We start from the raw sequence: 15,044 nt of genomic DNA, 5'->3' as shown, positions 1-15,044 counted from the left end.
TCTTGGGATTACAGTCGTGAGCCACCATACCCAGCCGTATTATATTTATAATTGAGAAAAAATACCAATACAACTATTTTTTTGTTTTGTTTCTGTTTTTTGAGACAGAGTCTCCCCCTGTTGCCCAGGCGGAGTGCAGTGGCATGATCTCGGCTCACTGCAACCTCCAGCTCCCAGGCTCAAGTGATTCTCCTGCCTCAGTCCCCCAAGTAGCTGGAATTACAGGTGTGGGCAACCACACCGAACTAATTTTTGTATTTATAGTAGAGACAGGGTTTTGTCATGTAGGCAGATTAATCTTGAACTCCTGTCCTCAAGTGACCTGCCTGCCTTGGCCTCCCAAAGTGCTGGGATTACAGGTGTGAGCCACCGTGACTGGCCAAAACAATTTTTATTTGGAGGAAAATATGATGATTTACAGTCCACATCCCTAGATCCAGGTCAGAATCCCAGGAAGCTGATATTACATCTTCCTCATCATCTCCCTCACCAATAAGCTGGTGCTGGCTGTAAGACTGGATGTTGGTAATCAGCCCCCATTCAGGGGGAACAATGGTTGTCATGGGAGGGGGTGTCATCTGAGAGCGGTGACTAACTTTATCTTGCCTCAGAGGATGTATACACATTCTGGCCTCATCCCAGGCCCCCCCAAACATTATATTTTCTTCTTCTTAACTTTGGGGAAAGCCCTGAACATTCAAGTGGTGTAGAGGTCTGGTCAGTTACTGTGCACCCAGAAAAAAAAAAATCTCAGATGAAACTACAGCTGCAGTCAAGGTGAGGACTTTGCAATCTTCTTATTTACTGCCTCCTCAAAGCTCTGGAGGACTGGAAGTTTCTTGTCAGAAAGGGAGATTGGGCTGGACACGGTAGGATCACCTGAGACAGGGAGGCTGAGGCCGGGTGGATCACCTGAGGTCGGGAGTTCGAGATCAGCCTGACCAACAAGGAGAAACCCCGTCTCTACTGAAAATTCAAAAAATTAGCCGGGTGTGGTAGCGCATGCCCATAATCCCAGTTACTCAGGAGGCTGAGGCAGGAGAATTGCTTGAACCTGGGAAACAGAGGTTGCAGTGAGCCAAGATCGCGCCATTGCACTCCAGCCTGGGCAACAGGAGCGAAACACCGTCTCAAAAAAAAGAAAGGGAGATTGTCCCTGGGACCTCTGACTTCATGCTGTTCATAACCTACCTTAGGTCCTTAACAAGTGATTAGAAGTGCCATGTCTATGCTTTGTTCCATGAGTCATCCAGAAGAACTGACATGAAAGAGTCAGGAAAGACGAATGCCTAACCAAAAAGGGTTGGGACTTCGGGTAATATAGAGGACTTTCCTGGAAGAATCTGAGTTTGTTTCCAAAGCCCCTGACAAGCACACCCCAGAGATATAAGGAAAGACAGTCTCTGGCATCAGGCAGGAAAACCTGCAGGAACATAGTGCTATCATATCTAAATACAAGATGAAATGGTGGCTCAAGGTTCAGGTTTGGAGAGGACAAAATAACCCACTGTCTTTTCTTCTTAGAGCTACAGCCTTCAGATGTGGCTTCTCTGTGTTCTGATCCCACTGAGGATTGTACAAAGAGATGAGGAAGAGGGTACTTAGTGATTGATTAAAGATTTCCACATTGCAGTACTGGGTCAGCATGAGCCAAATCGGCCTCTGTGTAGAACATAAGAGTTAGCAGTAGACAGGGCACAGTAGGCACTCTGAAAAGGGTAGAGCTTGGAGGGAGAGAGAATTATAGGCTTCAAATATCTCCTCCTAGAACATTCCATGATGCTTAATGTGAGATATATACACAAATAAGAGCAAAGTCTAGAAAATGTCTTCCTGGCTCCAGAGTCAGTAGGATGAAGGAGTCAATAAGCTCTTGCAAGATTCTTCTGCTACAAATACCCGTTAGAGATCACCCCCTCTCAATTCCCAACTCATTCCCTCATCACCCCTCCCTTACCTCCTCGAGGAAGGCTGACTGGTTCAAAAGTGTGAATAAGAAATGTTCTCTATACTGCACTTGAAAACTCCTATTAAAACAGAATCAAGCTCTCTTCTCTTCACCTTGCCTTTGGTAGAAATCAGGTCAGGGACTTTGGAGGTGGGGCAATCAAGGTAAGAAAGAGCTCTGGAAATGTAGTTAAATATTGATGTCCAGAAGAAAGAAAATGAAGGAATGGATGGGGAGACTTGCAGGCAGAGGGCGGTGGGCAGCTGTAGCTATGATATTAAGAGCACTTTGCATACATTTCTATATACCTGTGTTTCTCAAATGTAAGAAAGGCATAATTCTGTTTAGAAGGGAAAAAAAAATCATTGACGATCCTTAAGAATATATATAAGAACCCCAGGTTTAATATTACTGGCTTTGGAAACTATACTTATTCAATGATAATATCTTATAATTTGAATTTTTTTATATTACCACAGATGAAAACTTTTTCCAGTAGTGTGTAAATTTCAGACATCCGATAACACATCAAAGGATCACAGATTGGGAAACAGCTCTGCAAGTTCCCAACCCCAGCACCATGAGAGTATTTCTATGGAAACTCATCATTATCACAACAGCAGTAATGCTCCCAATCTTCTATTTCATTGACGAAAATCCATTTGATACTGCAAGTTTCCTGTCTTTGGTGAGTATCAGAAATTTTTAAGTGGGGCAGATTTTCCTGGACTGAATGAAAGAAAGCATTTATCTGGCCGGGCGCGGTGGCTCAAGCCTGTAATCCCAGCACTGTGGGAGGCCGAGGCGGGTGGATCACGAGGTCAAGAGATCGAGACCATCCTGGTCAACATGGTGAAACCCCGTCTCTACTAAAAATACAAAAAATTAACTGGGCATGGTGGCGCATGCCTGTAATCCCAGCGACTCAGGAGGCTGGGGCAGGAGAATTGCCTGAACCCGGGAGGCGGAGGTTGCAGTGAGCCGAGATTGCGCCATTGCACTCCAGCCTGGGTAACAAGAGCGAAACTCTGTCTCAAAAAAAAAAAAAAAAAAAAAGAAAGCATTTATCTGAGTGTATATTTAAATGAAACTGTCACAAATGCTATAGACATTCAAGGAGGAAAAAAGACAAGAAAGTTTGAGGAATCAACATATTTTTCCTTGACGAAGACAATAAGGGAAGAAACAGAATTCAGGGCTGGGAAGAAATGACACTGATTTAATGCTTTGGCAGAGTTGGTCCTTTTCTTACAGCAATTGATGAGGCAGAGATTTTTCTCCTTGTTTGGTAAGTTTCCCATTATACAAAAGTTCCCTTGGTTTTCAAAGTTATACATTATCTGCCATTTTATGCATTAGAATCCTGAGCCTAAGAACTGTCAAGTCATTTCTCCAAGTCAAGAAAAATTTTAAGGAGCAGAGAGAATTCCGCCAGAACCCAGAAAAGGCAAAGAAAAGAAGGGAGGGTGGTGAATGAACTTGGAAGGGTGAAATGCCACCATGGGAAGGAATTTAGAGTGAAGCACTGAGGTGATCTTACCCGGCCTCCTGTATCTCTCATGCTTAGCACATGCTATGCCGTTCTTGGGACTAGGTGACCCATATCAGACTGCAATTATAAAGGATCATTGGGAGTAAAGAATGGCAGAGATGGACGTTGTCTTATTTCCTACATAAAGCTAAGGAGAGCTAGAGAAATCCCAACTCCCTTAACTCCAGGATCCATAATCTATATACGTAAGAACCCCTGGGGTAGAATTGTTTCAGAAGATAAGGAAGAAGTTGAATTGAGCCTGAGCAACCTGCCCCGTATCCTGGAGATAATTTCATTGCATCATGCAAAGGGAAATGTAACTAGCCATTTTTCCCAAAGGGGAGGAACCACAGAACTGAAACTTAACCTTTTCTCAGAAGGAAAAGGAGATGGTAGCTTGGCAGAGAGCCCGAATGCAGATCAATCCTGGTAGAACAAACCACATGAAAACCTTCAAAGATATGCAGAGAAACTCAGAACTGCTCAAAAATGTGAACTCCCACATCTTGCTTGGAGCCTCTCCCACAGAAAAAAGTGAGTGTCCACAGCGGGTGTAGATCACCCAGGTCAGGCAAGGGTAGAGAGGGAAGGCAAGTGGAAAGGAAAGGGAACAGATAACTGGGGATGCTGAAGTGAGGGATCAGGCCTATGGAATTTAGACTGCAAAAGATGGCAATTCTGACTCCATGAATCTCCCAATCCCTCTTCTGGTAAAACAAGGGAGATGATGGGAAAAAGCACAGGAAAAAACTATGGGAAGGGGGACTGAGTAAAAGGGAAAGAAGTAGGGAGGGGGCGATGCAGTGTCTTGAGTGGTTAGTCTCCTCGGGTTCTGTGGGGCTCTAAAAATCATCTAATGCCTTGTTACACATGCGGTGGTCCATGGACTGATAGCTAGTGTCCATGGACGTTAGCAGCATCTGGCAGCTTGTTAGACATATAGAATCCTAGGTCCACCCCAGACCTACAGAATCAGAATTTTCATTTTAATCAGACCCCCGCAAGGGATTGGTATGCACATCAAAGCCTGAGAAGTATGCTTTAGTAGATCTGCAGCACAGAGTTTATTCTGGAGAGCACAGCCAGGACTGGGACATGTTTCAGATCAGCAAAATCAGTTTCAATGCTTTTTAGACTCCATGTGATAAAGATCCTGCCCTTTTCATCCTCCGTGTGGGTTACCCTTGTAGTCTTTACAGAACTTCATTTGTGGTATACAGACACATTCCCGTTGTGAACTATTTCTATGCCGTACATTGTAAGCATATTTATAGCAAATAAAAAGTGGTAGTTCCTTCTTCTCCCTCATTCCTCTCCTCTCCCCCAGAAGTCTAATATAAGTACCCTTCTTGAGATCCTGATATCTTTCTAACATTTACATATATGCATGTCTGGGGGATTTTAAAAAGCCATCTTACATATATTGTTCTGCAATTTGCTTTTTTCATTCATTAATAGTGCATGTTGGTCAGGTATGGTGGCTCACGCCTGTAATCCTAACACTTTGGGAGCCCGAGGTGGGAGGAATGTTTGAGTCCAGGAGTCTGAGGCTATAATGAGCTATAATCGTGCCACTGCTCTCCAGCCCTGGGCCACACAGGGGAGACTTGTGCAGGTTTGTTACGTAGGTTAACTTGTGACATGGGGTTTGTTGTACAGATTATGTCATCACCTAGGTATTAAGCCTAGTACCCATTAGTTATTTTTCCTGATTCACTCCCTCCTCCACCTTCCACCCTCCAATAAGCCCCAGTGTGTGATGTTCTCATCATTTAGCTCTCACTTATAAGTGAGAACATGCAGTATTCGGTTTTCTGTTTGTTCTTGCATTAGTTTGCTAAGGATAATGGCCTCCAGCTCCATTCATGTGCCTGCGAAAGACAGATCTTCTTTTTTATAGCTGCATAGTGTTCCATGGTGTATATGTATACATTTTCTTTGTCTGGTCTTTCATTGATGGGCATTAATGTCTCCATGTCTTTATTATTACAAATAATGCCACAATGAACATTCACAGGCATGTGTCTTTACAATAGAACAATTTATATTCCTTTGGGTATATACCCAGTAATGGGATTGCTGCGTCAAATGGTATTTCTGTCTTGAGGTCTTTGAGAAATCGCCACACTGTCTTCCACAATGGTTGAACTAAGTAACACACTCACCAACAGTGTGTAAGTATTCCTTTTTCTCTACAACCTCACCAGAATCTCTTGGCTTTTGACTTCCTAACAATAGCCATTCTGACTGGTGTGAGATGATATCTCATTGTGGTTTTGATTTGCATTTCTCTAATGATCAGTGATGCTGAGCTTTTTTTTTTTTTTTTTTTGTTTTTTTGAGACAGAGTTTCGCTGTTGTTGCCCAGACTGGAGTGCAATGGCACAATCTCGGCTCACCGCAACCTCCGCCTCCTGCGTTCAAGCAATTCTCCTGCCTCAGCCTCCCGAGTAGCTGGGACTACAGGCACGAGCCACCATGCCCGATGCTGAGCTTTTTTACATATGATTGTTGGCCTTATGTATGTCTTCTTTTGAAAAGTGTCTCTTCATGTCCTTTGCCTAATTTTTAATGGGGTTGTTTGTTTTTTTTTTTCTTCTTGCAAATTTGTTTAAGTTCCTTATAGATGCTGGATATTAGACCTTTGATGAATGCATAGTTTGAAAAAATTCAGGAGGAGACCCTGGGTTGAAAAAAATGTATATGTCTTGGCGAGTTTTTCCTTACCTCATTATTTTTTTAACTGCTGTCATCAACATGGTATGGATGTAGAAAATTTACTTAACCATTCTAATTGATGAGCACTCAGTTGTTTTCCAGTTTTTATATTATAAACAACATCACAATTAACATATTTTAGCTCATATGTAAAAATACGTCTACGGGAAATATTCCTGTATGTGGAACTAATGAGTCAAAGAGTACATCCACTTTAGGTTTTGATTGATACCTCCAAACTGCATGGAAAAAGCATACTATTAATCACATCAGTTTATGGATATCTATTTCCTCACAGTCTTGCCATTGCTGTTGTTGCAATTTGAAGGGCAGAAAATATTTCTTTCGATTTGGTGATATTTGTGATAATTTGATATCCCTGATTACTGTGACGGTTGAGCTTTTTTTTATGTTTAAGGGTCATATTTATTTATTCTGTGAATGGTCTGTCCATATCCTCTGGTCATTTTCTATTGTGTTGATTGGTTTTTGTTGTTGATTTCTAGGAGTTTTTAAATATAAGAGTACTCATTTTACATATATTTTATATATAATCACATTTATCTGTTGTTAAATGTGTTCCTCTTTGCCACTTGTCTTTTGCTCATGATTATTTGTCATATGAATATTTCAAAATCTTTTTTTTTTTTTTTTGAGATGGAGTCTTGCTCTGATGCTCAGGCTGGAATGCAGTGGTGTGATATTGCCTCACCGAAAACTCCACCTCCCAGGTTCAAGCGATTTTCCTGCCTCAGCCTCCTAAGTAGCTGGGATTACAGGCATGCACCACCACACCAGGATAATTTTTGTATTTCTAGTAGAGACAGAGTTTTGCCATGTTGGCCAGGCTGGTCTCAAACTCCTGACCTCAGGTGATCTGCCTGCCTCAGCCTTCTAAAGTGCTGGGATTACAGGTGTGAGCCACCATACCTGGCTGAATATTTTAAAATCTTATATAATCATATGAAGGAAAAATGAAGCAGACAAGAAAAAAAAAGAAAATTTTCTATAATCAGATTCATTCCTGGTTTTCATGACTTCTGGGTTTTATGGCTTATTTTGGGGGAAAAGTCCCTATTACAATGTTATTTTTTGAAAACTTTTACTATATGCTCTTCTAATACTCTTACGGTTTTTCTTCTTCAGGTATAACTATTTGACATAGTTTAAATTTACTTTTAATTAGGATCTGAGCTAAATAATTAACTTTATTTACAATTGGATATCCTGTGATCTCAAAATCATTTACGGAATACTCCATCTTTTCCTCCCACTGAGAAGAAATGCCACCTTTGTCATAGAAGCTCCCATATAGGCATGGGTTTATTTCTGAAAATCATTTTGTTCCATTGACTTTTTAAATGTTCCTGTACTAATCCCATATGATTTGATTTTCTAATGGTTTATTGTATACGTTGTTACACTAATCCTTCCACCCCCCACTTATTTATGTACTATTTCAAATTATTGTCTATTTTCTCCTCCAAATGAATTTTTAATTAGCTTATTAAATAACATCATGAAAAAATACTCTTGACTGAGATTGCATTAAATATATAGATAAACTTGGAGTTCATTGATATTTTATAGTACTGAATCATAGCCAAGCGTGGTGGCTCACGCCTATAATCCCAGCACTTTGGGAGGCTGAGGCAGGAGGAATTACTTAAGGTTAGGACTTCAAGACCAGCTTATCTAACATGGTGAAACCCCATCTCTATTAAAAATAAAAAAATTAGCCGGGCGCGGTGGCTCAAGCCTGTAATCCCAGCACTTCGGGAGGCTGAGGTGGGTGGATCAGGAGGTCAAGAGATCGAGACTATCCTGGTCAACATGGTGAAACCCCGTCTCTATTAAAAATAAAAAAATTAGCATAGTGGTGGCAGGCACCTGTAATTTCTGCTACTTAGAAGGCCGAGGCAGGAGAATCACTTGAACTCAGGAGGCAGAGGTTGCAGTGAGTCAAGATCATGCCACTGCACTCCAGCCTGGGCATCAGAGTAAGACCCCGTCTCAAAATAATAACAATAATAATAATAATGAATCAGACCATTCAAAAATGTGTTATGTATCTACATGTATTCCAGTCTTCTTGTATGAGCTTCATTAAAGCTTTGTCATTGGTCATAGGTACATTCCTTGGTATATTACTGTTCTTCACACTATCTGGCTTCCTTTTCCACTATGTCTGATAACTGGTTATTGTAAGTCTGAAAAAAATACTGATGATATTTTTGTGTTGATCTAATATCTATCATCTTAATAAACTCTCTTGGTTTTTTTGTTTTTTTTCTTAACTGAGATGGAGTCTCACTCTGTCATCCAGGCTGCTGGTACAATCTCAGCTCACTGCAACCTCCACCACCCAGGATCAAGTGATTTTCCTGCCTCAGCCTCCAGAGTACCTGGGACTACAGGCATCTGCCACCATGCCTGGCTATTTTTTTTTTTTTTTTTTTGTATTTTTAGTAGAGACAGGGTTTCGCCATGTTGGCCAGGCTGGTCTTGAACTCCTGACCTCAGGTGATCCACCTGCCTTGGCCTCCCAAGGTGCTGAGATTTACAGGCGTGAGCCACCGTGCCCAACCTGTCTTGTTGGTTCTAATCATTCATCAGATTCTCCTGAGTTAGCTATGCAGATCATCATATCATTTGCAAATAGTAACAGCTTTGTCTCTTTTCGACATTTCTCTCTCATTTCTTACATTATTTCATCGACCATTGTAAATAGAAGCAAGCATCTTTGTCTTATTCCTCACTTCAGTAGAAATTCTTCCATAATAATCCATCATTCTGACGTTTTCTTAATTTTTAATTTATATGTGTTTAAGGTTTACAGTATATCAAAAGCACTTTTATCTTAATCTCTTCAGAGAGGATACAGTAGGTGGACTGCAGTATCAAACAATGGAAATCTCACTCAACTTTTTGTAAAGTACAGAGTTTAGCCTAAAGCAGGTATATCAGTCAGGATCCAACCAAAGAAACAGAACTGGTAGGAGATATGTTAAGAGATTTGTTGCACTAAATTGATGATGGTGGGAATTGACAGGCAAGTCCAAAATGTATAGGTAGGCCATCAGGACAGGGAGGCTGGAAGGCCAGCGTGAGAAAAGAAGGTGCTATCTGCAGGTGGAATTTCTTCTTCTTCAGAGAAGGCTCTTGGGTTGTGCTCTTTCACCTGATTGAATCAGGCCCATCAGTCAATCTCCCTTGTTTTCCCCTCCCCCAGAGGTAATATTGTCCTGACTTTGATGTTTATATTTTCCTTATATTTCTCAATAAACTTACTATTAATACATATGTAATTATTCCAAACTAATATCATTATTGCCTGTTTTTGTGTTTTGTTTGTCTGTCTTTGTTTTGTTTTGTTTTGTTTTGTTTTGAGATGGAGCTTTGCTCTGTCCCCCAGGCTGGAGTGCAATGGAGTTACCTTGGTTCACTGCAACCTCTGCCTCCTGGGTTCAGGTGATTCTCCTGCCTCAGCCTCCCAAATAGCTGGGATTACAGGCACCCGCCACTATACCCAGCTAATTTTTGTATTTTTTTGGTAGAGACAGGGTTTCACCACATTGACCAGGCTGGTCTCCAACTCTTGACCTCAGGTAATCCACTTGCCTCAGCCTCCCAGAGTGCTGGGATTACAGACGTGAACCACCATGCCCGGCCTCATTGCCTGTTCTTAAACTTCGTAAAAATGGTATAAAACTGTGTGTGCTTTTTCCAGAACTTGCTTTTTTCACTTAATATTATGTTCGTGAGATTCCTTTTACTTCCTACTCATTCTTTTTCACTTAATGTTACATTTGTATTATACGATGTGTGAAACATTGGACTATGTGTTGAATGAACCATCATAATGTTTTGATTCATTCTTCTGTTGATAGACACTTAGGTTACTGCCAGATTTTGCAATTACCAACAATATTGCTCTGAATATTCTTATACACAAATCATTATGAACACATATGAGCAATTATTTAGAGGGTATATTCCTAGGAGTAAAATTGCTACATGCATGTCTTCCACTTTATTAGATTTTGCCAAACTGATCCCTAAAATGTCCTACCAAAATAAAAACAAAAAAGCACACCCATCACAGTTATTACTGGTTCACTCTCTGACATGAATTATGTTTTAAATAAATCAACATGCTAAAGATTCTTTTAAATGACGTATCAGTTTATTCACACCATCAAGATAGAAAGTCCTGTTGTCCCACATCTTTGCCATCTGTTAGTATTGTCAGGTTTTCTTTTTTTTAGCTGAGATGGCAGGGGTCTCTCTGTGGTTCCAAACTCCTGGGGTGAAGCCATCCTCCTGCCTCAGGCTCCCAAAGTGCTGGGAATACAGGCATGAGCCACCACGCCTGAACCACATTTTTTTTCCTTTTTTGGTTTTGAGACAGAGTTTCGCTCTTATTGCCAAGGCTGGAGTGCAATGGCATGATCTCGGCTCACCACAACCTCGGCCTGCCGGGTTCAAGCAATTCTCCTGCCTCAGCTTCCCAAGTAACTGGGATTACAGGCATGCACCACCATGCACTGCTAATTTTGTATATTTTAGTAGAGACAGGGTTTCTCCATGTTGGTCAGGCTGGTCTCAAACTCCTGACCTCAGGTGATCCGCCCATCTCAGCCTCCCAAAGTGCTGGGATTACAGGCCAGAGCCACCAGGCCCAGCCTACCAGATTTTTCAACTGTTGTAATTCTTTGGTTTTAATTTGCTCTTCCCTGACTACAAGTATGGTTGAGCAACTGCCTGTTGATCATGCATGTTTTCATATATCTATTGATCATTTATAGCTTTTTTGTCTTTTGTGGCATGCCAATTCATAAATTTTGTCTATTTTTAAAATAATTTTTTGTACTTAGAATATTTTTAAAAATCTTTTCTCTAGTTGTGACATATTTTCATTCTCAATATATTTATATTTTCATCCTTTTAAACTATAGGTTTAAAATGGCTCAGCACGTTGTGAGGCTGAGGCAGGTAGATCACCTGAGGTCAGAAATTAAACACCAGCGTGGCCAACATGGTGAAACCCTGTCTCTACTAAAAATACAAAAATTAGCTGGGCATGGTGGTGGACGCTTGTATTCCCAGCTACTTGGGAGGCTGAGACAGGAGAATTGCTTAAACCCAGGAGGCAGAGGTTGCAGTGAGCTGAGATCATGCCATTGCACTCCAGCCTGGGTGACAAGAGCAAAACTGTCTCTAAAAAAAAAAGAAACCACTACAGGTTTATTAACCTTTTCTAACAAACACTTTTTTTTTTTTTTTTTGAGACGGAGTTTCACTCTTGCTACCCAGGCTGGAGTGCAATGGCGCAATCTCGGCTCACCACAACCTCCGCCTCCTGGGTTCAGGCAATTCTCCTGCCTCAACCTCCTGAGTAGCTGGGATTACAGGCACACGCCACCATGCCCAGCTAATGTTTTTGTATTTTTAGTAGAGACAGGGTTTCACCATGTTGACCAGGATGGTCTCGATCTCTTGACCTCGTGATCCACCCGCCTCGGCCTCCCAAAGTGCTGGGATTACAGGCGTGAGCCACCATGCTCGGCCTTCTAACAGACACTTCTTATTGATCTGTTACAGTTTTTAATCTATGTAGTTAATTACATTCTGCTTTTATCTTCTTAATTCCACATTCTGCTTCCATTGGTTTGACCTTTGCCTGGTTTCTTTGTTTCTCATTTCATTTATTTCTATGTTGCTTTCTAGAAAAATGCATTGAAAGCTATTACTGCTCCTCTAAGTCTCACTCCCACTTTAACCATGTCCCACAGGTTTCCATCTACCATGTTCTTATTTCCATTTATTTCTAAGTACCTGGTAATTTCCATCTGGATTTCCTTTTTAACCCGAGAGATACTTAAAACAGTGGTTTTTCATTTCCAAAGGGATACTTTTAGACTTTCATGATTAGTTTTAGCTTTATTGCATTATAACCAAAGAATATGAGCTATAAAATTACAATCCTCAGGACAATTAAAATTAAAATTGTCTTCATGGTCTAACATATGGCCAGTGTTTTCTATGGATATCTGAAAGGAATGTGTATCTTCTGATGAGCACTACACACATGCACAAACACATTCACACATGTACACATAATGAATTTTGTTAATTGTATTATTAGGAACTGTTTCTTGATTTTTATTTACTTAATCTGTTGATTTCTAGAGAGGCTAAATGTTTCCCACTGTGATTATGGATATATTTATTTTTGCTTGTATTTCTAAAGCTTTATTTCACACATGGCTTTGAAATAGGTGAGTTCTATTTGTCAACATTTGCACAATATATCTTTTTCAGTACTACATTTTCGACATTTTTGTGTAGGGTATATATGTGTGTCCGTGTGTGTGGTGTGTTTTATAAAATGTCTAGAGTGGATTTCATTTAACATCGATGTTAAATGAAGTATTTTTCCAGGTACCTCTCTTTCCTGTTAACCTTGAGTCCAATTCAGAAATGCATGTAGGTTGGATAGGGAATTAAATGAAACATCCCCCACTTTTTCTTCACATGAAGCTGGGTTGAAAAATGTACCTTGGATCCAAGAACATAATCAGCTTTCAACTACATCACACCACCTCTTGTTCCAATGTCCTCCAGTCTCAGATTTGAAGAAACAAAATAGAAGCCTAAGAAACTGGGTCTGTACAACAAGCACTTAACCATTCAGATGAACGGAAGCTTGCTGCCTGCTTTTACTCCACTGAGTGCAGAAGTCCAATGAAGCTGAGAATGAGGCTACATGTGCACATTGTTGATAATAATCCAGCCCTAAAAGAAAACTGTGGGTCAGTGCATGTCACAGTGACCATCTCAGTAAAGAAATAAGCCAGTCAAGGACAGGGAAGCAGGCATAAGAGATTCAAGAAACTTCTGCATAAGATGGATATTCTTAGTTTAAGAAAAGCATGTGCCAGGTTACTACAAGAAACCCAGAGCAGTTCTGATCCCACACAGTCTCTTCTCATAAGGCTCCATGTGTCTTCTTTTCTGACCCTACTTACCACCTCCTCCACTTCCGATTCCTTCCACTGTGCCCTCTAGAACTCATCAATCATCAGCAAAGTTCCCGTCTCTCAGTACAGGTGCACTGTCCACACTCCTATCTAGTTACAGCCTTTCCACCTTCACATTAGATTCCACCTCTTCTTCAAGCAATTTTCTCTCTCTTGGGCCATCGATTTTCCCTCCTTCCTCTTATCACACAAACACACTATAATATTTTTCAAATCTTGAAAAAGGAAGAAAAGCTCTCTCAACGTTACAGATTTTTGCCTTCACCGTTTCACCAAAATTCATTTTTTTTTTTTTTGACACAGAGTCTTGCTCTGTCGCCAGGCTGGAGTGCAGTGGCAAAATCTTGGCTCACTGCAACCTCCACCTCCCGGGTTCAAGCTATTCTTCTGCCTCAGCCTCCCAAGTAGCTGGGACCAGAGGCACTTGCCACCATGCCTGGCTAATTTTTGTATTTTTAGTAGAGACGGGGTTTCACCATGTTGGCCAGGATGGTCTCCATCTCTTGACCTCGTGATCCACCCACCTTGGCCTCCCAGAGTGCTGAGATTACAGGTGTGAGCCACCGCGTCCGGCCAAAAATTACTCTTGACTAGGTAGCCCATGGTTTCCACACTGCCATACCCACTGGTCAGCTTCCAATCTCTATCTTACTTGACATAGCACAGCGTTTGACACAGTAAATCACTCTCTTCATTCATTCCCTTCAATTGCTTCCAAGATTCCAAACTCTTCTGGTTTACCACCAACATTTCTGGTAGATCCTTGGTCTCTGGATGGTTTAAATGTTGATGTATCCTAGTGCTCAGTCGAGACTCACTATTTTGGTGACTTCATCCAATCTCACAGCTTTAATCCCTAACTATATGCTAATTCCTCCCAAAAGTATAGATCCAGCCTTGATCTACCTGTGGTCCTCACTGGCCTCTGCAGCAAGGAGAGTATTTCTTTTCCCGTCACTGACAACTCCATGGGCAGTTGCTACTGAACTGTTTGACCAGGGGACGTGTGGTCTTTTTTCTGTCAGCTCAATCAGGACTTTGTGATTCTCTTGCTGAACCAGTTCACTTTGGCACCATGTACCCTCCTGAAGTCTGACTATGACACCTGTTTGATCTCCATAGGTTGCAACGGTATTTAATAGAAGAAATAAACTTTGAGACAGAATAATATCTTTCTGATTCAAGTACTCCCTCCCTCTTTTTTTTTTTGAGACAGGGTCTTGCTCTGTTGCTGAGTCTGGAGTGCAGTGGTGCAATCTCGGCCCCTGCAGCCTCTGCCTCCCAGGTTCAGTCGATTCTCCCACCTCAGCCTCCCAAGTAGCTGGGATTACAGGGGTGTGCCACCATGCCTGGCTAATATTTGCATTTTTAATAGAGACGGGGTATCACCATGTTGGCCAGGCTGGCTCAAACTCCTGACCTCAGGTGATCCACCCATTTCCGCCTCCCAGAGTGTTGGGATTATAGGCGTGAGCCACCACGCTCAGTCTTGATTCAAGTAATTTAAAAATTCAAGGCCGGGCGCGGTGGCTCAAGCCTGTAATCCCAGCACTTTGGGAGGCCGAGGCGGGTGGATCACAAAGTCAACAGATCGAGACCATCCTGGTCAACATGGTGAAACCCCGTCTCTACTAAAAATACAAAAAATTAGCTGGGCATGGTGGTGCGTGCCTGTAATCCCAGCTACTCAGGAGGCTGAGGCAGGAGAATTGCCTGAACCCAGAAGACGGAGGTTGCGGTGAGCCGAGATCGCACCATTGCACTCCAGCCTGGGTAACAAGAGCGAAACTCCATCTCAAAA

The 15,044-nt window shown here is 41.6% G+C and overlaps 2 protein-coding genes across 2 annotated transcripts in view; both read left to right on the top strand.

Moving 5' to 3' along the window:
- LOC116558723 (alpha-1,3-mannosyl-glycoprotein 4-beta-N-acetylglucosaminyltransferase-like protein MGAT4E) overlaps window positions 1–15,044 on the top strand; it is a 63,927-nt gene that overhangs the window by 27,943 nt on the left and 20,940 nt on the right. The gene's annotated exons all lie outside the window — the stretch shown is intronic.
- Window positions 2,529–15,044, top strand: part of LOC116558725 (alpha-1,3-mannosyl-glycoprotein 4-beta-N-acetylglucosaminyltransferase C-like) — a 17,094-nt gene continuing 4,578 nt past the window's right edge. The window contains exons 1-2 of the mRNA XM_032288795.1: window positions 2,529–2,636; window positions 3,860–4,016. Of these exons, the coding sequence (XP_032144686.1) occupies window positions 2,529–2,636; window positions 3,860–4,016 (265 nt within the window). The remainder of the gene's footprint in view (window positions 2,637–3,859; window positions 4,017–15,044) is intronic.

The sequence above is a fragment of the Sapajus apella genome, unplaced genomic scaffold (genome assembly GCF_009761245.1).
Source record: "Sapajus apella isolate SASKATOON/1434 unplaced genomic scaffold, GSC_monkey_1.0 scaffold22, whole genome shotgun sequence".
Classification (NCBI taxonomy): domain Eukaryota; kingdom Metazoa; phylum Chordata; class Mammalia; order Primates; family Cebidae; genus Sapajus; species Sapajus apella.
Note: the sequence above shows the minus strand (reverse complement) of the source record. Positions and strands in the feature narration are given on the sequence as shown.